This window comes from Barbatula barbatula (genome assembly GCF_947034865.1).
Source record: "Barbatula barbatula genome assembly, chromosome: 24".
Lineage (NCBI taxonomy): Eukaryota > Metazoa > Chordata > Actinopteri > Cypriniformes > Nemacheilidae > Barbatula > Barbatula barbatula.
The window spans coordinates 18,542,740-18,569,030 of NC_136787.1; the positions used below are offsets into that span (position 1 = coordinate 18,542,740).

The window sequence follows — 26,291 nt, forward strand, 5'->3', positions numbered from 1 at the left end:
CTGTCTTTTTTATCTTTGGGCAAAATGTAAGATTTACACAAAAGTCTTTGTAGTTAAAGGTAATTCAGAGTAAAAGGATTTTAAAATGCATAAGTTTCTTTCTTCAGCAGGTGGAATCAGAACTTAATTATTTGTGTTTTGTAGCGATTCTCGCGCATCGTGTAACCCCGCCCCCTCTCAAATGAACGGGGAAGCCCCGCCCACATTTACAATTAGTCATTTTGCAGACGCTTTGACCCAAAGCGACTTACAGACGAGGTAAACAATGCAAGCAATTGGACATATAAGCGCTTTACAAACACAGTCATGCAAATTTACACAAATGATGTTGTATCTCTACAAAGATACTAGAGGTTTGTGTCCTTATTACATTCAAACGTTTTCCTCAGTAGTCGGTGACTCCGCCCCTCTCTCGAGCGTGTTCGGTTGAGCCTGCGCCTTAAATACACCCGTCCCTGGCCCCGCCTCTTTCTTCAGCGTCAGTTCGGTTGCACGGCGAGCTTTATAGCAACCGTTGCCCTGAGCTGCAGCGCCATAGTCACCGTAGTCCTGGCGACTGTAACCCACCAACAATAACAACAACAACCTCCTCTCCGCTCCGCTCCATCCTTACACCACCTTCCTACCATCCTCATCCTCACACTAGTCCAGGTGAATATTAAAAATATTACCCGCTGCTTTGTGATCATGTTCGCTGTTTAACCGCCGCGCGGTGTCTGTGTTTGTGCTTTATTTCGCGTTATTAGTGCCGTGTCAGATGTGTTGTGTGTTTTAATGGCTTAAATCGGTGTTCGCCTGCCGTTCTTGTCACGCTCGGTCTTTATCTGACGGTTCACTGTGTTCTCATTGATGCGCCTCGTCCAGATGTTCTCTGCTCATCTGCTTTTATTTATTAAACCCGACGAGCAGACGACATCCTCCGACCTTTAAACGGTGTTTATGCGTATGTGTAGTAATCCTCAAACACATGTGTGAAATATCTGAGCGGAACAGTCGACAAAAGCGGGTTTTATTGAAGCGCAGCATCGTTTTCTCACGAAGCAGGTGTTGCTAAGCGGCTAATGTTAGCATGATGAGCTGAAAGGAAGCGATTTGTAAATATAATGCGCGGTTACGTTAGATTTCGTAACGTTTCGTGTGTTATTCTTGTTTTTACTGGTTCGGTGCGACGTGTACGTAAATAGAGGTGTTTTCGGTGACCGGTTGCTGCATTAACATTAGCTTCATGCTGACGTTCATTTAGCCTTTAAATGAATCGGAATGATTTTTCTTCGGTAGGATCTTTGTACTTTTGTTTTCTGTGGATTAATGATGCCGCGTTGGTTTTAAGAGCGATTTAGTGGGATGTAATGCAGCATAAAAAGGTTTATCTGTCTGTCTTCTATTGTTATAAAGCAGGAGTTACTCTTGCTAAGCTATTGGCCCAAAGCCTCTATGGATGTGTCTCAAAACCTAGTAAGCTGCCTAGACGGAGGTTTGGGGGACCGGTATATTAGGGCATCATGGATCACACTCAAAACATTGCTGGTATAGACACTAGATTACATATTTGGCGTATTTTTGGGCTTCGTATAAAAACCCTAGTATGCTGCCTATCTGGATAGCATCAAAGGTTCATTCTGCATTGATGCTTAAAGACAACGGACAAATAATGAAGGAGCTACCTGTATATGTCTTTAAAACCGCAGGTAGTTGCCTATCTAGACTGAATTTTCAGCGATAACTCTGTAGGTTGATGCAGGTGCCTATGATGCCCAAAAAGCTGTCTAGGTAGGCTTATTGGGCACAACCTTTGTTATCACACTAGCTATTTGCACAGCTGTGTCAAATCCATCTGTTTATATGCTCTTAACACCCAGCCAGATTCATTTAAAACAAAGCACACTGGCACATTTGTGTCTAGCCTCAGTTACTGCTTGTTTTCTGCATTGGACGTGATCATCACCAGCAGGCAGTCACTGCTTTATTGCACAGTTTGTGTTTGGGAGTGCCTTATTTTTTCATTTGTTTGTCTGGTTGAATGTCATTCCACGAGGTTTTATTGATTCTTATTAGTATGGATAAAATGCTGGGAGCGCAGACCTCCTCTGTTGAGAATGAGAATGCTCTCGAGATCATATTCCTGTGATGCTGCTGATAAATGTTTGTCAGTGTTGCTCAGTGGCTTCGGTTCAATGAGGTCTTTGACAAAGTGTTATCGTGAAAACTGCAAGGAGGGAAGAAATAACTCTTTCATTCTGTCATCTAGATTTCATGTCGTCATCACATTAAGGCTCATTTTTATAATCTTGCTTCTCAGTTGTATGAGACCAGGGGAACGGCATCATCCATTCTCATATCCAGCCATAATTTTGCAGTCTTATCCAGCACGTATTTCACAACGTTTGCTGTAAATTCCAATGTAAAGGGATGCACAGGTTTGATGGCAGTAAGGTATGATGGATGGTTAAAATGTGTCAATAACATTGCAAGATTACATTCAACATGACGTGGAGAATTATGTTACATATTGCATTTATAAGAATAAACATTTTGGACTGTACATCAGCACATTTTTGCCTGTAGGTTCTTTCACTACAGTAAGCGATGGTCCGGTTCTTGCTGTTTAGGAGTTTTATTGTCCTCGGTTTCTGGTTTCCTGTGCCTGTTGCAGTGTCAGTTTTAGAAACATCTGTTTTGTTGTCTCTTAAGGCAGTGGCTCACAATCTTTTTTTTGTCATAAGGACCCCTTTGTGTAGGATGCATAGCTTTGTGGCCCCCCAAATAAAGTGTAAATATTTTTAATTAAATCAAAAACATATTCAGTTATACAATGCTAGAACATCAATTATGTTGGTTGGTGGTCTATTTCTTCGATGTTTGATTGCCTAAAATGTATGATACATTTCTAAATTTCAAAAAAATGGCACAAAATCTGTGGCCCCCCTGGATCCAACTGGGGCTCCCTGTTTGAGGTCCACTGTCTCGAGGAGACGCAGAAATGTGACCTATTCCTGATAATGCAAAGCAGTTCTGCTGAAGATTTTGTTGTGCAAGGCTTGCCACCAAACAAATCGCTGAGGGTTTCTCAGAATTGCATCAGGTTCCTCTGTGAGATGCCGTGCCGTCTCCGCTCCCCTGTTGTCTTCATTATGTGCTGAGGAACAGGTGTGGTACCACAAGATGCTGGAGAAGACCTGACATGTGCTTAGTGGAGCTACTTGAGCGAGGCAGCATATGATATCTCCATCTAACCAGCATTATTAAGCCATTAATGCTCCAGTACAAGAAGCGAATGTTTTTGGAATAAACACAGATTTAATGGCACCTGTTTGAGTTTTGATGGTAATCTATACAGCATTTTATGTTGTTACCGGTGCTTCTCTAGAGTCCAGAGCTTAAGGCTTCATTTCTGACTTATCCTTCTCTGGGCTACGTTGTCAATGACCAAACCATGAGGACAAGGATGTCATAAACCGCTAGTTATCAGCTCACATTACCCCATCCTACTGTCAGGTATAGAGTTGAAACGGGGCTGTGCCACCTGTCGACAGTATCCCGTTGCCTTTCCAATCTCTTTAAGAGATACTGATTGAGTAAATAATTCATATCCATTTCAAGCTAAACCCATTGAGGTTGGTAGCTTACACGTGTGTGGGTGGATAATGTATGTAGGAAATCTTTCAAGGCCTTGAAGAAGTCTTAAAATTAAAGATTAATCAAGAGTCTATTTTTGTTTCGTGTTTTTTAATCAACATAATTCTGGCAGGTGATAAATACACTCTAAAACATTTGTGCTATATAGCACTAAAAGTGGTTCTTTGCTCGTAATCATACGGGGGGACCACTTTAAGTGCTATATAGCACCATATCTTGGTGCATCAGTGGTTCTTCAAGAGCAAGAGGTTCTTCGTGTTGACCAAGGTGCTATATAGCACTGCTTCCGTATAAGGAACCTGTTAAGCCCCTGCATGGTTCTTCAGTTGTTCTTCATAGCACCCCAGTCGTCCCAAAGAACCACGAAGCACCAAAATATGGTTATATATAGCATTAAAAGTGGTTCCCCTATGATTATACTAGCCAAGAACCACAATTTTATTTTAGAGTGTAGAAAACTATTTAAATTGTATTTAATTTATGTTAATTTTGATTTATATCATAATTTTTTTGTATGAAACTTGTATTAAATACACAATTTATTGAATTATGTTATTTGTATGTTTGATTAAATAAATAATTTTGAATGGGTCCTATAGTTCGGTCGCATTTAAACAAACCGTATGGTACACTGACATCTTGGTTGAGCTTGGTATCGCAGTCCATAATAAAAATATTGGAGAGAGAAGTTTAGCCAAGTAACGGTTCTTCTCGGTTTCTTTTGATTGTTATCAGAAATAATCTACAGGCGCTCTATTGTTTGTGAATGTGTACCGGAAGTTCAGTTGGGCACACAAAAGTGTGCATGCGCAGTAACGTATGCTTATATTGTCAAGATGAAACCGTCTATAAAATGATTGTGCTATTCACACATTTATTAACCACAACAGCTTAATTAAAACAACCTGACATATATACAGATCAGTCAGTATATCGATGCTGTGATATGTAAGTACATTGACCCGTCACTTTCTGTCGGGCAGAGGGGTGTGGGGGGTGGAGAGAGAGAGAGAGTGAGAGCGTTGCCCTCCTCTTGGGCCTTTGTTACCCTTCGGCTTTGGAGGCTGCAGTTGTTCAGTGGAGCTCTGAGTTTAAGTGGGCCACAGGGGAGACGATGAATAAGAGGAGGTGAAGTCAGCTGGGGGTGGGGGGCTTATTCAGACAGGTGCCTGTTTATACACAGCCATAGGGAGCAGGTGGGGTTAAGACAATATAATCTATAGCTTTTGCCTAAGAACATTGGACATTGAAAAGTGAAAAAATGTAACTGTGTGTTTATTTATCAGTAATTAATATTTGCGAAAGTAGACAAAATTAAAGATTCAAATGTATTGCTATTAGGGTTGGGTAGCGAAAACTAGAATCGATGGTGAATCAGATCGATAGGAATAGGAATGGGATACTTGAAATTCCTCTTATCAATTTCTGTTTGCATATTTTCAGAAATGTGTTATCTTGTGATTAAGCACAGGAGCCACAAATTGACCATAGTTGCATTATATTAACTACAGGTTAGCCATGATATAGGTAAGCTATGGTAATAGAAATTGTAATAAATCAGACTAAACATGGTTGCTTGTGTGTGTGTGTGTGTATATATATATATATATATATATATATATATATAATATAAACACAAAAACATCCAATAAGCAGGCTAACAACCATACATATTGATATTATCTAAATGTTTTACTTCAACTGGGAATCGATAAGAATCAGAATCTGTAATCTTATTCGGATTCGATCAAATGAAAACGATTCCCAACCCTAATTGCCATTGACTTCTTATACAAATAATAGGCAGAATTATTCAAATGACTTGGGCTGAACAAGTGTCAATGTTTATTTACTGAATGTCTATTTAAGACGGTTTAGTCTGGTTCATCATTCTTTGCATACTTTATTTAATGTTTTTTTAGGATTACAACATGCCTGTCAAGCCTCCAAGTGTCTCATGAGTTTTGATTGGATGCTTAACCTATGATGTCAACTAAAATTTAGGGAGTTTTCTTCCCCCCCAATTACTTTTAAAAGCCATAAATTTGTACTTGTGGGTTGCAGTGAACATCGTAATCCCGCTTGCCGCAACAGCATCAGAACAGACCCGCCACCCACCAGTGATTTCCACTATGAAAGGAAGTGTTGAACTAATGGCTGATGTCACATCATGTTTATAAACCGAACAAGTCATTTTAGGGGCTTGCACTGCAAATCCACATCTGTTGAAGCACTTGTCAAGCTTGTAAGCTAGCTTGAAGCAAGTTTCAGAACGGGTGTTTGAACAGGGTTTTAAACCGAATATAAATCCGTTAAGACCACGTTGTCTGTTTTAAAGTTGGCGTAATCCCATGGTTATACGCACTCATGTTTAAAAGGACAACATCAGAAAAATCTACAGCGATCTACATGGCACAGAACCGGCCTTTCAATATTATAACCGTGTTTCAGATCACACCAATATCCAGACCAAGTCTGTTGACTCATTAGCGTGTTCATTGGAAATGGCTGTGATTGTGTGTGAGGCAGGAATCCTGGGTAATCAGACGTTTAGTGCTGAGGGGGAGGTGAAGTGAACACAACACCACCTGCACCCTTCAGGTAAATGAGGAACAGAGGAAGAGGAGGCGACCGGAGACCTCTGGGGAGAAGTGCAGGGCTGTCAGGAGACACGGGGTAATTAACCTGGAGAGACCTGCTCATGGAAACTTTTAGCCGGCGTACGGTGAAGCACCACTGCTCAAACACGGCTTGTTTATGCGCTGCGTTATGGCTCTCGACAGAAGAAAACCAACGCAAGCTGTTCTCATGTAAAAACTTATTTGTTTAATTAATAGATTAATTGAAGAGGAACATTAGCTAGGAATTCTCGCAACCAGTCTCTTGTAGGGAGAGAAACCCACAGAGACGATTAAATATTAACTTCATTTATTGCCGTGGACACGGGCGGCATTCTCCACATCTCACATGCAGCACATATGGTACACTTCGTCCACGCCACTTAAATGTTTACGTATACAAATCTCACAGGAAGTGATCTTGCAGTGTGTTTACCTTATGATTTTCTGTTATTTAGATAGGAAACATTGTGATGGGGTTTTCTTGGTTGGGTTTGCTAAGGGAAGCATCACTAGTGTTGCTCTGGGTTAGTGATTTGATCAAATTATGTATCCCGCACAGGGTAAACTAAGACAAAAGGTACATCATAGAGATTGATCAGATTCAGTCGAGACCGACATGCTTCCGAATGTATGACGTTGAATGGCTGTAAAGTGTTTCGCTGTGTGTTTCAGGCGCCATGCAGACCCCAGAGGCAGGCGCTGACTCCGCGTCCAATGTGCCCCTCCAGACCAGCGTGCCTGTGCAGCCTGCGGTTAGCGCGCAGCAGGTGGCGTCTCAGGTACCCATCCAGCAACAGGTGATACATGCACTTCAAGCACTTCTTTATGAGTACATATGGGTGAAAGATGAAAAAAGGTTTAAGCATAAAAGTGTAATACTTCTTTAAATTGTTGTTGTTCAAAAAAAATGAAAAAGTTTTCTGTTTAATTTAATTGCATGAAATGAGTTGCTTTGCAGATTTAGTTTTTCTGAGCAAAAAATAAATATCATACACGTTTCCCTGATTTACAGAAGACGCCCACTAAAATGTCATTCAGTGCAACAATCAGGCATTTTTACAACAAAAATATCTTTGACTTATTAAAAGGCTAATTACATTCACCCCTAATGCTAATTAGTTGTAAAAAAAATTAGTCTTTTTTTTCACTATCATAGGTTTTGCCCATTTCTCAATAAGAGTTTTAACTCATTTAAAGCACAATAAAATTGAATAGGCTCCCTTATTATTTTATACATTTTAATATTAATAATCAATTAATAATTATTGTGCTTTCTATGGACATGAAATCACTTTTGTACATTTATTTCGATGGGCACATCTTAACGTCTTTGACCCATATACACTACTGTGGAAAGGTTTAGGTTTCTTATGTTTAGAATAAAAGTCAGCAAATACTAACTCATGATCGAAACTAGAATTTCACAAATGTAATTCTGAGAATTATGTTGTAAAAATAAATCGACTTATATTTTAGCATCTGCAGTGCAGATACCATTTGTGCTGAAATGTTCTCTTGGTATTTACTATTTTGTTAAGCAGCTTCTTGAGGTCTATTCTGGGCTTTAGTCAAAGTCATCCATTTCTAAAAAAAATGTATTGAATAAAAGCTTTGTTTGGTAAAGAAAGAATAAACGAACATGTTGGCACAGTTATAATAATTATTCGACAAAGTCTTGTTACAATAAATCATGTCTTTATGTTGTCAGTCGTGTATTAAATGAATTGCTGGAGATCAGGCTGAATATATATTTTAGAGACTGTATTCATATGTGATGGCGTGTGTTGTGCGGTTACAGGCGCAGACTGTTCAACAGGTCCAGCATGTGTATCAGGCACAGGTGCAGTATGTTCAGGAGGAAAACAACAGCGTTTACACCAATGGAACCATGTAAGTGCATGCAGTGTTACTCTTATCAGTAACATGTAAAAGCTCATTTCCTGACCGTCTCTGCAGTCTTGCATGCTGTTGTAATCAACACACATTACTGGAAAAGCGGTGCTTCAGTCATAGACTTTTGTGAAAAGCTCACAAGCAGTTGTGTGTCAGGTGACCAGTAAAATCTGTTCCTCCGAGGGCACCTGAGCATCCGTGAGAGGATTGTGTTCAGTCACCTGAAAATGACCACTAGTATTGATCAGTGCTTGCTGTGAGAGGGTGGAGAGCTTTCTGTTTACTGTAGAAGGCCAAGAAACAGTGTATCGTACCTCAGTAATTCACTTTCAGAAATGTACCTGTGGCCCACCTGAAACGCTCCTAAGTGCTTCTGGCTGTTTCTCTCTCAACAGCGTTTGGATCTTTCACATTTAAAAATTCCCTCAGCACGAAGCTCCGATCTTGTAAATTGGCTATTATAAATAAAATGTCATCAGCCGAAAAGAGAAAGTGCGTATCAGAATAGCAATCGAAAGCAATGTTCTCTATGAAAATAGTTATGCTTTAGTGATTTGTGTTTCCATGGAAACAGCACTCTCACCTGAAGCTAAAAGGATGCAATGGCATCAAGACCAGACTAATTATGTTTTTCAAGTCGCTTAAAGAAAAACGTGTGCGCCGATATAATTTGACAATGTCAAAAATAATTTCATCTGGCAGCCAAATCACAGGTCTTTTTCCTTTTATTGATAGACGGACGTATTCTTACTCCGAGCCACAGCTGTACAACCAGAACAGTGCTGGGAACTACTTCGACACGCAGGGCAGCTCGGCCCAGGTGAGCACCGTGGTAACAACACACAGTATGTCCAACAATGGCAACGGGAACGGCACTCTGGCCATGGGGCTGTCGGGAGGTCAAATCATCAGCAGCTCTGGAGCTTATCTGATTGGAGGAAACTCCATGGATGGCTCCTCCCCTCACACTGCAGCGCAGAGCACCAGGGCCTCCCCGGCCACGGTGAGTCGGTCACGCGCCATCTAATCAGATTGTGTCGAGACACACAAACATACAGCTAATTATCTTTTATAAGTGTGTGATGAAACCTGATGGCTAGTGTCAGAAATCAACATGATTAGTAATTATTTCTAATGATTTTTTTCACTAATTTACACATTTTTTGAGCTAGTTTCTTTTCTAACCATATAACAACAGTGTATGTTTAACATCCTTTTATGTGAATTACTTTGAACTACTTGAATGAATAAATTAATTAAGACCTTGATGTAAATAGTTATATAAGCTGTTATCGTTAAATCAACATGAAATATTTGATGCAATATTATATTAAAACAAGCCTCACATTTTCTTATTGCACCAAAACCTCTGACCCATACAATTCAATCTCATTATGAATGAAATGTTGGCGGGGGACATATATTTGACCTCAGGCCACTGGTGGCGGGATTTGGTAGTACTTTCTTAAATCTGTGTATAAGCTATATTCCCCTGTTCTGCTGTGTAAAGTTATGATTGGACAACAGTGAGTATCCGCTGTGTGTGATTGGTGGCTGGGACGCTGTAGGCGGGTCATTCTCTGCTGCTCATCTCTCTCTGTCGCTACTGTCTTCGTTTGATTTGTTTTCTTTCTGTTTTGTTTTGTTCTACCTTATTCTTTTGCTCTTTGGTCTATTAGATTGAAATGGCGATTGAGACGCTTCAAAAGTCTGAAGGTTTGTCCAGTCAGAGGAGTTCGCTGCTCAACAGCCATGTAAGTTGTTACCATGACAGCCATGCACAGCTTCGCTTCGCCCGTCTCCTAGCTGCCTGCTTTGGTACTTTACGCTTTATTTGTCTCTCTACCTCTTTCTCGCTATCTTTATAAACTGTGTGGGGCAACGCTGTTTCTTTAGTTTTGTACAGTATTGACTCATCTGTGTTTGGACTGTTGACCGGAGCTATCGCAGGTCAGTCCAAATAGACAAATAAGACAAGAGTAATGTTGATTACTTAAAATATTTTCCTATTTCCATCCTTTCAAACATGTTTAATTTAAGTACAGTTCTCTGCAAAAGTCTGTATAAACAAGGAGTTTTATTACAATGTGGAGAGAGATTATGAATATATATATATATATATAGTGAATATTTGAGCTCTATTTTTGAGTAGGTATGAACACTAGATTGATTTGATCTTGTCTGGACGACTGATGCAGATATCTCTCTTCTCTGTAGCTGCAATGGTTACTGGACAACTATGAGACAGCGGAGGGCGTCAGTCTGCCCCGCTCCACCCTCTACAATCACTACCTACGCCACTGTCAAGAGCAGAAGCTCGACCCCGTCAATGCTGCTTCCTTCGGGAAACTCATCCGCTCCATCTTCATGGGATTGCGCACTCGCCGCTTGGGCACCCGGTAAACCCTCTAGCTTTAACACTGACGCGTCCGATGCCGGCCTGTTTTTTTTGGTAGCTGTAAATTCAGCAGTATCGTTGTGTCCTTGAATTCAGAGGGAACTCCAAGTACCACTATTATGGGATTCGTGTAAAGCCAGACTCGCCACTGAACCGGCTGCAGGAGGACATGCAGTATATGGCACTGAGACAGCAACCCGTCCAACAGAAACAGAGGTATACAGTGTTTATTGTGCTCATGAGTTTTGTTTCAGGTCTCTGTTGTGTTCCTTAAGGATTTGGCGTTCTGCATTATGCTGGCTATGTACAGAGTTTTAGAGTCCCTCATGCGGTAGCATCTTTTTCTAGATTCAAGCCAGTGCAGAAGGTGGATGGTGTGACAGGGGACAACTTCTCCAGCAGTGGCCAGCACACGCCCAGCGCTGCAGAGCAGAGCTTCATTGCTCAGAGTCAGCACCATCAGCAGTTCTTAGGTAAATATACAGCTTTATCGCTTAAGAAAGTTATCACACGTTCAGTGTTTTAGCTGTGCATTTCTCAACCCCACTGTGTGCTCCATTAGATGCCTCCAGAGCTCTGCCAGAGTTTGTTGAACTTGACCTCGGAGAGCCTGTGGAGGGCATCGCCCCAGAGGATGCCAAAGCCCTACAGACGCTGTACAGAGAACATTGCGAGGTTGGGCATTTAGGACGTCTGTTGTTGCGAACACTTCACATTGGAGCTTGCTAAATTAAAGTTGTTGTTTCTATTTCCCCCTGCAGGCTATTTTGGACGTGGTGGTTAACCTTCAATTCAATCTCATAGAGAATTTGTGGCAGACTTTCTGGCGCTATTCTCCCTCCAATTCAATAGAGGGCGTCACCATTACAGAAAACAGGTTTGTCCTTGGGCCTCTTAGGGGCGATTCACATTTCGTGTCTAAAATGGGAAACGCGACTCGCACTGCTTTCTCTTGTTAAATGACCATTGGTGCGCATGTGGCATGTGCCTATTTGCGTGAGCCTGCCGCATGTCTACATAGGCCTGTAGTCTTCAGCTTTTTAACTATGACCACATCCAGAGTCGTTTGTCCATCTGAAGAAGGTCTTTTATTGCTGGTTGAATCGGCATATTCTGCTCGATGTTTATGCTGAATGTGCTATCTCTTCCCTCGACTTATATTGAAATATTGACGAAAACGATTTCCTTGGTGGCGAGCGGGCGACCCATCTTAAAAAGTAATTGACAATGATAAGCGTAGGCCTAGGACTTTTTAGGTTCAATATTAGCTGGCTCACATTACTTCAAGTTTTAACTCCAGGCTAAACATACCTATTTGATGTGTAGGGCCTACTTGTCGTAATTGATTTGAGCTCATCGCGAGCAACGGCGCATAGCCTATGCTGGCTTCTTCGTGGGTATTTCCCTCATGTTGGAATCTTTAACGTTGGTCGCCTCCAAACAAAATTTTTAAGAGAACAATAAAATAATGTTATTAACCAGTTAATGGTAATTTGCTCAGAACAATTCAAATGTAATTTGTTTCCTTTTTTTGTTTTCGTTCCTTGAACCGGTTCAGAACCCTGAGGTTAAGTCTTAACCAAAAGTGTAAACTGATATTTAAATTGCAAAAAATGTTGTGCAGTGGAATGAGCGAAATCGAGGGCCGTCTGCCGGGGGCCCAACTGATCCTGCTCTGCCGGAATGAGGCGGTCCTAAAGTGGATGAACACCTGTGATCACCTGATGTATCAGGCCCTTGTGGAAATCCTTATCCCTGATGTTCTGAGACCTATTCCTAGTGAGTCTTTCTATTCTCCCACGGAGTAAGAGCTCTCTATGAAGTTCTGTTCACAAAGTATTATTATTATATTACACACATTTCCGTTATTTCTTCAGGGTTGTCGGTTAAGACTTCTTTTTTCATTTCACTATATACCTTCTTATTACTCAGGTGCCTTGACTCAAGCCATCCGTAATTTTGCCAAAAGCCTTGAGGGTTGGCTCACCAACGCCATAAGCAGTATTCCACAGAGGATGATCCAAACCAAGGTCAGTGTGGAGTTGTAATGAATGCATGACAACAGTTCAAAAACACTAGTCGTCCTGAGTTGATCTTCTCTTGCAGGTTTCAGCTGTTAGTGCCTTCGCCCAGACCCTCCGCAGATACACATCTCTGAATCATCTTGCGCAGGCGGCTCGTGCCGTCTTGCAGAACACCTCCCAGATCAACCAGATGCTCAGCGACCTTAACCGTGTGGACTTCGCCAATGTGCAGGTAAGTCACGTTCTCTGTGGCTTCCTTTCTGTAGAGTTTCATAGAGCCTTGACACTGCAAGCTTTGACGCGATGTTATTCAGAAGACCTGTGTGTTGATGGCCTACAGGAACAGGCATCGTGGGTGTGTCAGTGTGAAGAGGGGGTCGTCCAGCGTCTTGAACAGGATTTCAAAGCCACCCTGCAGCAGCAGAGCTCCTTGGAACAGTGGGCAGCTTGGCTGGATAATGTGGTCTCTCAAGTTCTCAAACCATACGAAGATAAGGCCAGCCTCCCTAAAGCTGCACGGCAATTCCTGCTCAAGTGGTCCTTCTACAGGCAAGACAAAAATTGTGTCGATCGTTTTCGGTGTGAAGCAGGTCTTTTAAGCTGTAACTCTAAATGATTTCACTTCCGTCAAACAAAGTAAACTCTTGCCATAAGACTCTGGTCCACATCATCAGCTCATAAATGTTCTTGCTTTTTCTGACAGCTCTATGGTCATCAGAGATTTGACCCTCCGCAGCGCAGCAAGTTTTGGCTCTTTTCACCTGATCCGTCTGCTGTATGATGAATACATGTTCTACCTGGTGGAACACCGCGTCGCCCATGCAACTGGAGATACGCCCATTGGAGTTATGGGAGAGGTAAATACCGTCTGTATGGGCTGGGGTTTGTGTAGCCCAGCATGAGCGATAAAAAGAAATGAAGTCAGTCTTTCTCTCTAATCGTTGTCTCTTTGTGCTGCTGCGTCGATTGCAGTTTCAAGACCTGAACACTATGTCACCTGTCAACACTGACAAAGGTAAGACCACAAAAGATTGGACTTCTAGCTGAGAAGCTTCTAGCTTGTGTTACCTAATTACAAGCCACTTTAGCACAGCAGTAGTCTATGTGATGGTGTTGCTTTTCTACACAAGTCCACTAAGAAACGTTTCCATACACTGCTCTGTTGGAAACACTGCAAAGCCCAAAATGCAAGGTCTTGTCTGCTATAATGCTTTTATCATCGGGTGGCAATGTTGACCTGTTGAATAGAACCTTGTTGGCACGTGTCATCATACTTTAATTTATTCCTGTTCCTTACAGACGAGATCAGCGAGATGGACAGTGACTTGGACGATGAGATCGAGGAATCTGACGAGCCGCTCGCCAAGCGAGAGAAGGGCGAGACTGAGGTTATCCAGGTGCTACAGCTGGGGGCGTTGGAAGACGGTGGCAGCGCGGTTGTGGGCGTGGTCCAGCCCAGCATGCTCGGTTCTTTGCCCCAAACTGCCGGCAATAACACAGAGCACATCCTCAGCTCAACTGGAACCAGCACCATCCGCCACTGCGGCAGTGTGGGAAACACATACGCCTCAGTGTGAACGACAGAGATGTCTGTTTCTCACTTCTCCCTTCGCTTTCTGTCTCTCTCACTACAATCTATGTCTGTCCGCAGGACATCCCTTCTGTACCTTAGCAAGATGGGATGGCCACAACGATTACACAGTTTTTAGTTTTACATTACAGAAACACACCGTTGATGCATAGCTGCTTCTGTTCGGCCCATCTGAAGCCCTGTGGTGGGTCATCTGCAAAGTTCAACGGAACTAAACGAAGTGAATCAACTTGAAGATGTGAAGAGATGCTGATTGTAGTGTTTGAGCCCTCACGTTTATACGACTTTTTTTAATGACCCAGAACTCAAATCCAAGCCACTAGTTCCACAAGAGAATTCAGAAAAATACCATTTGCCAAGTTGATATTTATCACTTGTCTGTTTTGTACTGATCATTGTTTACAGTTTGTTTAGAACACTTAATTGGCCAAATGTTGCTTGCTGTTGAACTGTTTGCTGTTTGGTTAGAGTTAAAAAGTCTCGCTGTGTAACTGTGCTGCTATGATGGAAGCAGGCTAGACAAGCGTACCCAACATAATGAGCTTGCCTTTTAACCTTCTGTACTCTGGAGTCTGAGTGTTTCCAATTGCCTTCTGTTTGTAGACTTCGCTGTTTGGTTGATTCAAGACAGATTTTCTCATTGTACATAATATGCTGCATGTACAAACTGTGTTGTGGCTCTAGGAGTTTTTTACAGATTGGACCAAAAACACATGAGTGAGAGACGACCGGCTGTCCTGGGCCTTTCTGAAGCTCTGTTGCCTCTCACACCTGTGCGATATTGCAGAACAGAGTGAATGTCAGGGATTTTATGTACCTCGGGTTCAACGTAGTGCCTTAACCCAAACAACAGCTTTTTGTTTTATCTAGTCCGCTAATGCGAGAAGGTCGTCCGGTTCGGTTTGAATTGTAAACCACATCATGAGAGAATATTCATAGTCTCGTCTAGACATTTGGCTCTTGAGTTCATCGCCGTGGACTGTGGCTGGATTTGTGCTCTGATATAAGCGGTTATTGCTGTATGATACTGAGCACTCGCATGAAAATTCAGGAAGGAGGTTCTGCTTGTGCTGTAACACATGTCTGTTGCTCCCTGTCCAGACCTGTTGTGTCGTTTGCCTTTGGAGTCTGGTGAAGGCATGTGTGCATTTGTGGGTACGTGAGAGCTTGAATTTATTTGAATGTTGCCGTTTGAGTGTGTGTGTGTGTGTGTGTGTATGTATAAATCTTGTCACCCTACCTCATACCGGCGTTGATGGTCTCCGTCATAGCGAGTCCGGACGTCTACAATTGTGTTTGATCCTTGCTGGCCCACATGTTGTCATGATTTGAAATTCATATCTGCTGATCCCCCTACAAAAAAATTAATATTTGTATCATGGACCAAACGTTGATATGCTACAACATAAATATATATATATTTATATATATATATATAGGTATAGAAATATATGATTACAGACATGAATCGTACATTTTGTTTTCTGCCTGCATGTATAGCTATGGTCAAGGGTGGTGTTTTGTTTGGTAATAGGTTGTTGTTTGCTTTTTAATGACTGTGAAATGGAAACGAGGATGTTAACCTGATGGTCGTAATGCTGGGCTAGACACTCCATTTCTCTGGATTTAAGAAAACAGCATCCATTAGTGTGTATGTTATAGATGAGGTCAGCTGTTTGGACTGACCGTTTGTACTTGACCTCTTATCGATCGCTGTCCTGTAATGAAAAACACTGGAAAATTGTAGTTGAACTGGAAACCGTTATTTTCTTGACTACTGACTTTTAAAACTTGATTAGTTTTTTTTGTTCTTGTGCACGGAGGCTGTTTGATTTATGCACCTGTATTATGAATCTTGTTTTTACTGTGAGGGAAATCATTGACAGAGATGAATATGTCTGTTAAAATATCTCTGTTAATGGTATGATAGGGATACAACATTTTCTTTAAAGGAAAACTCATTCTGATCATTGCAGTTTTGTTAGAAAAATTGTCTAAGTTACTGATAATCATGAGATTGATTATATTTATGTGCAATGTGTGGAACATACTGCAACGTCACCTTCTCAACAGTAATGAGCAGTTACTAAAGATTTCCTGCCGTGAAGGAACTGCAACTTGTTTCTGAGATTTTGTGATTTACCTGTAATTGTTTCGGTATCATTTGAGGTGGTTTTCTTAACAAAATACCGTTTGATTTCTACTTTCTTGGCTTTCTTTGTCTTTTGGTGCCTGGAGCACACAGCTCTTCACTGTTGGATAGTTTGATAGATGTCTTGATCTTGTGCGATGACACATAAAGTGCTCTTGGTCTTGCATGCGCCTTTTCTTGTGCTGCTACAATGTTATAAGTTGCTTCTCTGTTCTTTGTTTTTTAACATTGTGTTTAGAACGGTTCAGTGCTAATGTTTTTTTTTTTTTCAAATAACATGCCTGTTTCTACTCGAACTTGCCAAAATACAGATTAAGATTCACATTTTGATAAGTCTTGCTAATTCACATAAGGACAACTGTTCTTGTTGTTTGTACCTAGTCACGAAATTTGGCTCGGCCACCTCAGAAATTGATATCCTCGTTGAACATTTGCAACTCTGGACATCACCGCAGGCTTTTCAAGTAGAGGACAGATATGAACAACATATCAACCCCCTGAGTTAAGGCAGCCGGGCGAGAGGGCAGCTTCATGGATGAGAGAATACAGTGCCTTTAATTTCAGACCTCCAGAACCAAGCCAACAGACAGACGGACCTTCAGCGCACGTCTCCCGGCCCGCCACACTCACCTATGACACATATGCACATACCAGTTTAAAGGCACCCAAACTTCACCTGCTGGTGACGTGAACTGTAAGAGCTGCACTATCATTGTCATCAAGACGTTTCTTTCCTTTCTATTGTACACAGAGTGAAACGCTTGTTTTTTTTCTCCTTTTTTTATTTTGAGGAATCTTTTAAGTGCCATGTGACTGTTTACGTAGTGAGTCATGGCCTGCTGTAGCGCGTTCAAGCACAAGCATCGTGATACTCTGAGAAAACATGTCCTACGTGTAAATATTGAGAAAATGGAAGGATATTTATTTACAGTCCCTTACATTTCAGCGGTTTCATGCGAATATGTTTGAAAGTGTAAATTGTGATATTTTTTTTTATTCTTTCCCCTCTCTATGGATTTGGATGATGTACCTTACATATACAGTAGGCTACATATGTATTTTTTTTTCTTTTCTGTGTGTTGTTTCAATTTACCTCTTAGTAAATTATATCCTCTGAGAATTGGTAAAAGCTAACTAATAAGTGTAGAGTGATTTGTATTGTGTATTTTACATGAAGGATAACAAAACTGGGGAACTTTTATATTTATAAAATGATATATTAACATTTTAGTGTGTCAATATGAGGAAAATATAGGAATTATCCAAGACACATGTAGTTTGTTTTTTCTGAATATTTCAGACTTCAGCTCAGGCTAGCTTATTAGTGTTGTTTTCTTAAATTTGTGGCTTGTCTTTCAATTAATAAACATTTTCTTGTTGAAATGAAGGCTAGTGAGTTTATTGTGACGGGATTCAATTAAAGGCATATTCGCCCGAACCTAAGGTCAGTTTCTCTATTAAACATGCAACTCGCATAAAAATACTCACATAATGTTAGTGATTCAAACAACTCACTCAATTCCATAGTTTAGATTTGAAAGATTCAAGCTAACTGACTCGATAATTACACTGTGTCCACACCGGACGCGGCGCGATGCGACACGTGGCTTGTTTTGTCGCCCAGCGTCCAGTGTAGACACGTGTTACTCGAGAATTTGACGCAACTTTAGGATAGTTTTTCCAAGGCTCGTATCTTCTGACAGGACTTCCGACTTCTCCAAGCTCGAGGTGATCGGACACTCTAACGTCATATTCAAGATGTCAACGTTCAAGTCATATTTGATAACCTTTCCCCAAAAATACAAATTCTGTCATCGTTTACTCGCCTTCCGGTTGTTCCAAATCTGTATAAATGTCTTTGTTCTGATGAAAGATCTCAACGCTATTGACTACAATTGTATTTTTTCCTATGGTGGTCAATGGGTGTTGAGATCTGTTGGGTTATAAGCATTCTTCCAAATTTCTTTCAACAGAACAAAGACATTTATACAGATTTGGAACAACTCGAAGATGAGTCAACGATGACATAATTTAGATATTTGGTTGAAGTATCCCTTTAATTAAATTTAATAAATTAAAATTTTGCTTTTTATTTTGTGTATCAACATCTGGAGATCATACAAACAGCTTGAAACATGCACGTTAAGATGATTATTTTGTGTTATGTTTAAAAAATATTATAATGATTTATGATATTAGTGTTTAACAATACTGTCTCAAATGAGAATTATTTTTCTTCTTGTAAAATTATTATTATAAACAGGATACATTCTGAATGAATCAAAACATTCCAAAGAAACATATTTTTTAAACAAAATTTAATAAGGTAATTGTTTTCATGTTAAAAATCTTGTTCATTCAGAAATATACTAACCCTACCCAAATAAAACTGTTATCGTTGTCGTAAATTGTTTTTGCATTAAACGTTTTATTTGGGAGTGTTGTGATATGAAATCAATGAGAATTAATGTAATATAAAACACGCAAAAATTACAAATGATTTGCAAGAAATTCTCCATCAATTCAGGATAGTCCAAACCTGCCACCTTGTGACAAAGTTTGTCATTTTTTAAACAAAAACCGAAGCTCTGCAAACACAGACTGATAAAAAATGATGCTGTTTATAACTTCAGTCATGTGGCTTTCAATATTTAAACACAGATTTCAGTTCAACACTTGAATGTCATTTACTAGTGAATAACTGTTCCAAACAACAGAGAGGAAGTGCTCAAAAATCTGTGCGGTCTCTTTGAGAAAACGAGACGAAGCCCTTGTAGGATGCCATATAACCAATACACTGCCCTTATAAGAACAAACACATTGCAGTAATCCAGTTGACCAGTACCGATTATCATCTTAGTACTAATTAATAAGTGTTTTAATTTGGTTAAAAGGTCCGCATTTTAATGAAAGACTGCAAGCAAAGAAACCAAAGATGGAAAAAAGCAAAACTCAAATAAAGTGCTAAAACAAGTTATAGAGAAAAAGCATTTAGAACAATAAAAGCCAACTGCTGTATGAATCTGGACTAACCATTACGTCTCGCTGTGAGGGTTAACTGTATAAACGGCTTAACTAGCCAATTTAATCCATCACATCTGAGTGAAAATAAACAGATGTTTTATGTACATGGTGTCCAGCATTAATACAATCACCTGGGGTGTAAATCACTTTAACCCAAACTGCTACATGATTTGCAGGTACACAATAATCACGCAGTTTTTTCACCATAAACCAGACCGTGATTCTATTCCACTGCCAAGATTAAAGATAATCGTGTGTGACGAGCTGCAATGTGTTTCTCAGGCAGATTTTCAGGCCAAAACACTTTTGAGGTTTAACATGTCAACACCTGCTTTAACACTGCCTGTAGCACATGAAACTGGAGAAACAAAGAAGAAAATTTCACTTTTCAATAAGAAATCAGCAAAAGATTGTGTCAATGAAACAAGTCAACAACTGTCCATTAATTTGTGATGTTGAATATATTTCAGTTATGTTGACATCTGTCAGAGCGGGTGAACGAGCGTCCGTCCGACTGCTTCAGTCACACAGGTCAGCGGTATCCGTCATCTGGCTGCTGTGGGAACAGTGTCTCAGTCTAAGGGAGAGGGGTCGGCGATGGGCATTGTGTGGAGAACCTCATCCAACAGCTGCAGCGCCCTGTGCAGGTGAATCTCGATCCAGCAGGGGGTTTCTTTGATGCTCTGTCGGGGGTAATCGGGACCCCAGCCCTTGACAAAACTCATGCGCAGAATACAGAGGCGACGGAGGTCATCCACACCGATACCTGCTGCCGCAGACAAACCTGCATGACGGTTTCATATGGAGTGAATACACAGGGAGTTTGTTGGATATCACGATAACATTCATCTAGTAAATCTGACATGGCCGAAGGGAATGCGTTTCGGGTGAACTGTGATATACTTACTGATGGCAGGTGCGATTCCTCCCACTGATCCAGGCCCTGGGATATTTCCAGCCACTGCCGCCGCCTGCGCTGCAGCCGCCGCCTGCGCAGTAGCCGCCTGCTGCTGCATCTGTCTGTGACACTGACGTAAATCAAACACCTGCAGCAGAAACATGAAAACAAAGGCAGTGAACACATTATGCAGCTGGACGTCTGATCAGCTGGTCATCAAATGTATCAGCTCTCAAATATTGTGAGAAGACGTGAAGCTGTAGTGTTGTTCTGACCTTGATGTATGCGCTGGGGTAAATCTTGTGTACAGCGTCTCCAGGAGCACGGCCTGCCTCACGGTCTAGATAATAGCTCTGGACGAAGACGGCATGGTCGCTTAGACAACGAACCCAAACGTCTCCTTCACCTTTACACTCCAGCTGTACACCCTTTCCTATATGCAGTCTAAAGACAGATTGGATCGCATCAGACCGGGTCGGTGGAGAATCAGTCAGATGTCGTGTTCACCAATACTGTGCTCACCTCGCCCTCTCAATGGCCTCCGTTCTGTGGACGTTGCTCAGCTGGCCAAGACAGAATCGATCTCCTCCAGAGGGGTCCACATACCCGTCCACAGTGACGATTGGACAGGAGGAGGGAACTTTAAACGTCTCGCCCACCTGAACGTCCATCTCAAAGTAAGCAATGGAGCACCAGTATTCTGGAGCTATCAGAGACCAGTAGAACATTGGATCAATTTCCATAAAAATGGATTTCACAGAGAATGTACTTCAAAGACTCATATCTAACCTTTAGATCAAATTTCATGACTTTTAAAATTGTGTGAAAACTGATTTTCTTTCCCTAATACTTCCAGGTTTTAATGACATTCCTGATAAAAGCAGAAGCACAGAATTAGAAAACGTTCAGGGTGAGAAAAATCTTACAGGGGTGGTTGGATATCGGGGGCTGAAATCCTATGTCGTTGTGTACAGGCCCTGAAAGGAAAGAACAAAGAAGACAAATTAGAAATCCATCTGTGACCACAGGAAATAGTTGAGGTGTAGGACAGAGATGATTTGAATTTTAAAATGACAATGACCAATACAAGACTTCCTTCCCGTTCACCTGCTACTTACATCCCTGCACAGCATCACAAAGACCAACTACGACTGTAAGTTTACATGCCAGGAGCTAGATCTACTAGTCAAGATGAAACAAACACTCTAAAGGGTATTGTAACGCCGTCCCAGTATCTCCAGCTCATGCAAGACACTCACAGTAATGTGCTGGATGGGCCATGGGTGGATGATGCTGAAGATGGCCGTTCTGATGGTGGGACACGCTCGGGGTAAAGTTGTTGTTCCTCGTCCAGGTGGAGTTGGCATCTAGTGAGAGAAGAAGTAAAAGAGAGCACATCTTACACTGAACAGGACACATGCATCAAGACAATCGCTGCTCTGAAGTGACGCTGTGCTGGGATGCAGGAGATGCTGAGAAGCTTCCAGACTCTAACGGGAGCTGCTGGGTGGAGGGACACTGATGGCTTACTGTGGTGGTATGTGGACATCTGGCCTGGGGGGAAGCCATTCTGCTGTGAACTCTGCCCCGTCACTGAGACAATCTGCAGCAGCCCTTCACTGCTGTGGCTTCCTGTGAGGACACTACTGGGCTGAGCTGGGGAGAAAGGGGGGGCATGCACATGTCAACACACACACACATAAACCATTAAACCCCAGGGATGGCTAGAATGACCAGACCTTTCTATTATGGTAGTCATTTTATTTAACAGAAACAATATATAAAGATAGCCTAGTCATTTTCTGCTTGAAATTCAACAACTTGTGAAATGAACGTTGATGATAGAAGCGTCAGACCGCCGAGTTAAGAACCACCTACACTGTAGGTACCATAATTCTGTTGAATATCCAATAAGTGAAAGCTGTACTTTGGACCAATGGCACATCAAACCTTGTAGGTCTATCCATAGCAATCCATAGTTTATACAGTATAGCGTTGCACATGATTCCAGTCACATCATACCATCGTATTAAAGACCAACAGAGAACATGACCTATGCGCTTAAGGTTATAAAGAAGGGAATGTGGTGGATTTCATACTTGTGGATCCCACTGCAATGCTGGAGAATGCAGATGTGGAGGCTGAACTGCTGCCCTCTGCTGGAGGCATCATAGCCGGGGTGTTGAAGGGCTCTTGGACCAAAGGTCTGACAGGAGGATGCTGAATGGTCTGCATGTGTCCCTCAGTGCTGGGGAGAGATGGCTGACCGTCATAGTCATATTCATCCTTCACCATCAGGCCCGACGGACCTAAAAAGATTCATATATACAAATATTTTCTTCCTTTGCTGTAAAACTGTTTTGCCAAGTCAATAAAGCTTCAGTCGTTAACTGTCATCTAAAAAGCACGAAAGAATTACCGGATCCTATTTAATTCATAAACCGGTTCAAATATGAGTTCACATTCATTTATACACAATGTCAATTAGGAAACAGCTTCACTCACCAGAGCTTGACAGAGTCAGTCCTGACAAGTCTAAGGAAAAACACAGGCCAGTTAAGTTATGACCCTTCATATATATATATATGGTTTACGCAACAAAAACGGATGGACCTATTCCTGGAGACACCACTCTCTCATAGTGGTACGGGTTCACACAGACACTGTCACACTTCAAGTCAAAGGCAAACTGGCAGTACTTGACATGTTTCAACTCGTTCTTATGAAGATCCGGCCACCGCCATAAGCGTGCGTAAATCACATGTGGAAAACCTTTCCGCCCAGCCACCTGGACACAGCGGGAGAAGAATTAGCTGGGAACACTTCAGCCGTGCAAATCCAAATGAAACCAAATCTCTACTGTGACTCACAGTGTACAGCCGAAGACAACTTGAAAACTATTTTACATTTAGTATCTTCTGTCGAGATGACACTTCTAACTTTACTATATTCTTATATTTTTATGGTGTTAGTCAGATGTATTTTTCATTATGGCTCAAATCAAAACAAACCAACCACAGTTTGCTTGATATCCGCGATTATAAAAAAACGTGATTTGAGGAGTTCTGTCATTTTGGAACCAAACTCTCCATTTGGTGTTTGACTGATCCACACACCTGCAGGCGGCCGTCCAGCGTACGCTGTATTGTCACACATTTACTGGGATGAGCTCCGTTTGTGGTGATGGCGGTGATGAGAGAATCCAGCTCATCTTTCTTCTCCTTCAGTTTCTTCACCAGACTCTCGGTGGCCCGTTTGGCGAACGTCTCGCTCTCGCCACCCTGCCTGTGACACATCAGACTGTGCACGATACTCAGACAGGCGTCGTTGCTGGTGGGCGTGTTTGTGATGGACATCCTGAGCTGGCCTCTGACCGATGGTTAACCTTGTCACGTGGGTTAAAGACCCTCCAACACACTGTTGTCCGTGAGAGATCCGTTCACATTGTGACCTGTGGAAACATCCAGACTCTGCTGTTAATGCAGTAAAGGTGCAGTACAATTACAACCATTATAAATAGTATAAAAAAAGAGTGTCAATCCCTCTTTAGACTTTTAAAACAAACCACAGTGACGCAACCACAGCGTTTTGTACGTCACTCTTTGGACTTTATTACATTTATGACATAAATGTAATTTCTGATGTCATGAAGGCTAAATGTGATCAAACATTACACTGATCGTGACTGTTTACTAATAAAATAAATCCATCCCCTTATGTAATATAACGTGAGCCGTAAGAAAGTAAACTTCACTACTGTTATACTGAACGAACAATGTTGGACATTTACTTGAAACAAGTGGATAAAATAATACTCAAACACTTCTTGAAGACTCCAATGTGATTGGCTTAGAAAGGCACTCAAAGTGGTTTATAAATAAGCTCGAGAATGTAAACAACGTGTTAGCACGAACCGCTAAACGTTAGCCACCGAGGAGAGGTCACTTCGGTTGTAAACTAACACACTGACACAAAACATCTTAATATAAACACGAGTATAAACTCTGGGTCACGTCCTGTTACCTCTGTGTGAGTTTTATCCAGGTTTTTCACGTTGTGAAGTAAATCTCGCCAGTGGCTAAAGCGCGTGACACCGATATTTCAACTGGTGTTGGAACGATTTAAAGCGACAGCAGACTTCGAGAGTCCTTCCTCTGAGCGATGTACGTGCAGTCAAAGATGTGATTTTTATTAACAAGACGACGGGAAAAGTCGCGGCGAGCGATGAAAGTAAACAACTGTAGCCGCGATGATTTCGACGCATCGACTGACGCCCAGCTGCGCAATATGGCGAACCGCGCATGCGCACTGCATCCAGCCTCCCTGCGCAGTCACAACTTAGTGCGCTGCCTATCTAGACCTCTGTTCTGGGATTCTGCACATTCAGTGCTTGAAATTTAAACCAGTAACTTGACATTTTAATATGCAACGTGTCGCATGACCAACAAATGTCTTAAAACAACAATAGAAACGTCATATTGTCTAAAGGATTGTAAGGGGAATTGTATTGCTTTGAATGGTATTGTGTTCTTTTATTGGGATCTAGCATATTCTCGAATAATGTTATCCAAACACACCATGTAGAATATGTTTTAATGGTTCAAAGGGAAACAGATGTCAGTTCACACGGGTATCTATAGAAACTGTATGACCTTCCCATGATATAAGTCCACTTATATAAACATCTCACAGATAAAACACAATGCACTCTTAAACTGTTCGTTTTCAGTTGTGCGTATCATTTCTGTATCACACGGCTTCCCGCTACGTGTCCTTTTCTCTGCTCCTAAAGGTGTTTGCATTGAACACTTGGTGCTGTAAATAAGATCCCTAAACTTAACAGATATTTCTTTCATAAGACACACGAGCAAACAACTGCTTGGGTATCTACAGGTTTATTCACATCATACACACACAAACTGTGGATGACTTGTTTAATACACAAGAAACATTTGACGTCAGATCGTCTGAAAGTCCTCAACACACCAACTTGTTCTTTTGAACGTGTTGCTTGGTTTGGTTTGGTTTGGTTCGTCTTCCTTGTTGGGCTGTTTAAACCTCGCCTTGAGATTCGAGGTATCTTAAATATATTTCAGGGTGTAGGCTTCTCAATGCAAGCTTGAATCTGGCAGTGTTCGGGCAAAAGGAAGTCTCAGCTTTGTTGGAGACTGTTGCTGTTGTGGAATCTGACAGCTTCTCCTGTTCGCATATACACCACTTGGAAAGAGAACTCGTCCTGAGTGAGGGGTTACGCACTTGTCGATTTTTGACACCTCCTTATCGCGGTTGTGTGGAAGAGGAGGCGTTAGTGGCTCGCACGGCATGCGGGCAACATCAGGGGCAAAAGAGTGCAGAGCAGATTATCTGCCCCCAGAATTTTGCATCTATTTAGCATTTTTTTGCATGATGCTAGAAAGGTTAGTAGAGAAGTTCTAGCTCCAAAACGTTTAAATTATATTTGTGAATGTGATCCTTTTAAAGATTATTTTTATTCATTGGATAATTCTTCCACGCACTCATGCCCATGTCATTTCAAACCTGTGTGACTTTCTTTCTTCTGCACTTTGAAGAATGTTGGCAACTTAACAGGGCCGGTCCTCGTTGACTTTCATCGTATGGACCAAAAACCACGTAGGCATTTCTCAAAATATCTTCTTTTGAAGAAAAAGTCATATATAGGGCATGAGGGTGAATTTCATTTTTAGGTGAACCTATCCCTTTAAAAGCTGTCTGATAACTGGATAGTCAGACAAATTGAACAATATATAATAATAAGTGTAATATAATACTTTTAATATATGTGACAAATTATTTGCAAAGCATGTAGTGTCTTATTCTGCAATATGTAAAACTATAATGGGGCGAAGATAATATACCAGTTTACGAAGAATACTGTAAATATTCATTAGGCCTAAAAGAAACGGTGATGTTCCAGAACTCAGTTCAGCATCTGATCCCAGTCTGATGTGTAGCAGGTGTTCAGACACCAACAAGCTTTTCCTATTGTGGTCAATGAGCTGAAAGATGTTCATTTGTTTGAGGTCACCTCCTTCT

The 26,291-nt window shown here is 41.4% G+C and overlaps 2 protein-coding genes across 3 annotated transcripts; one reads left to right on the forward strand and one right to left on the reverse strand.

The window, feature by feature from the left end:
• Window positions 1–525: 525 nt before the first annotated feature.
• On the forward strand, window positions 526–17,694 carry rfx3 (regulatory factor X, 3 (influences HLA class II expression)). The gene is made up of 17 exons (XM_079448980.1): window positions 526–651; window positions 6,930–7,054; window positions 8,056–8,147; window positions 8,886–9,153; window positions 9,830–9,904; window positions 10,368–10,549; window positions 10,645–10,764; window positions 10,897–11,021; window positions 11,111–11,223; window positions 11,310–11,425; window positions 12,173–12,327; window positions 12,481–12,578; window positions 12,655–12,804; window positions 12,913–13,121; window positions 13,276–13,429; window positions 13,545–13,587; window positions 13,872–17,694. Exons 2-17 carry the CDS (start codon window positions 6,935–6,937, stop codon window positions 14,147–14,149), a joined length of 2,298 nt encoding a protein of 765 aa, XP_079305106.1. The 5' UTR covers window positions 526–651; window positions 6,930–6,934; the 3' UTR covers window positions 14,150–17,694.
• Window positions 17,695–18,356: 662 nt separating this feature from the next.
• smad4a (SMAD family member 4a) lies at window positions 18,357–24,609 on the reverse strand. 2 transcript variants are annotated; one of them, XM_079448380.1, is made up of 12 exons: window positions 24,261–24,609; window positions 23,354–23,688; window positions 22,851–23,025; window positions 22,743–22,772; window positions 22,337–22,546; window positions 21,768–21,893; window positions 21,497–21,604; window positions 21,164–21,214; window positions 20,760–20,943; window positions 20,513–20,681; window positions 20,247–20,385; window positions 18,357–20,123 (listed from the first exon to the last, which is right to left on the reverse strand). In XM_079448380.1, the coding sequence occupies exons 2-12, from the start codon at window positions 23,591–23,593 to the stop codon at window positions 19,912–19,914; spliced, it is 1,644 nt and encodes a 547-aa protein (XP_079304506.1). In that variant the 5' UTR covers window positions 23,594–23,688; window positions 24,261–24,609; the 3' UTR covers window positions 18,357–19,911. The 2 variants fall into 2 exon arrangements, with proteins under 2 accessions (XP_079304506.1, XP_079304507.1); XM_079448381.1 differs by lacking the exon at window positions 21,768–21,893 and having other exon boundaries at window positions 24,261–24,564.
• Between the last annotated feature and the right edge of the window lie 1,682 nt (window positions 24,610–26,291).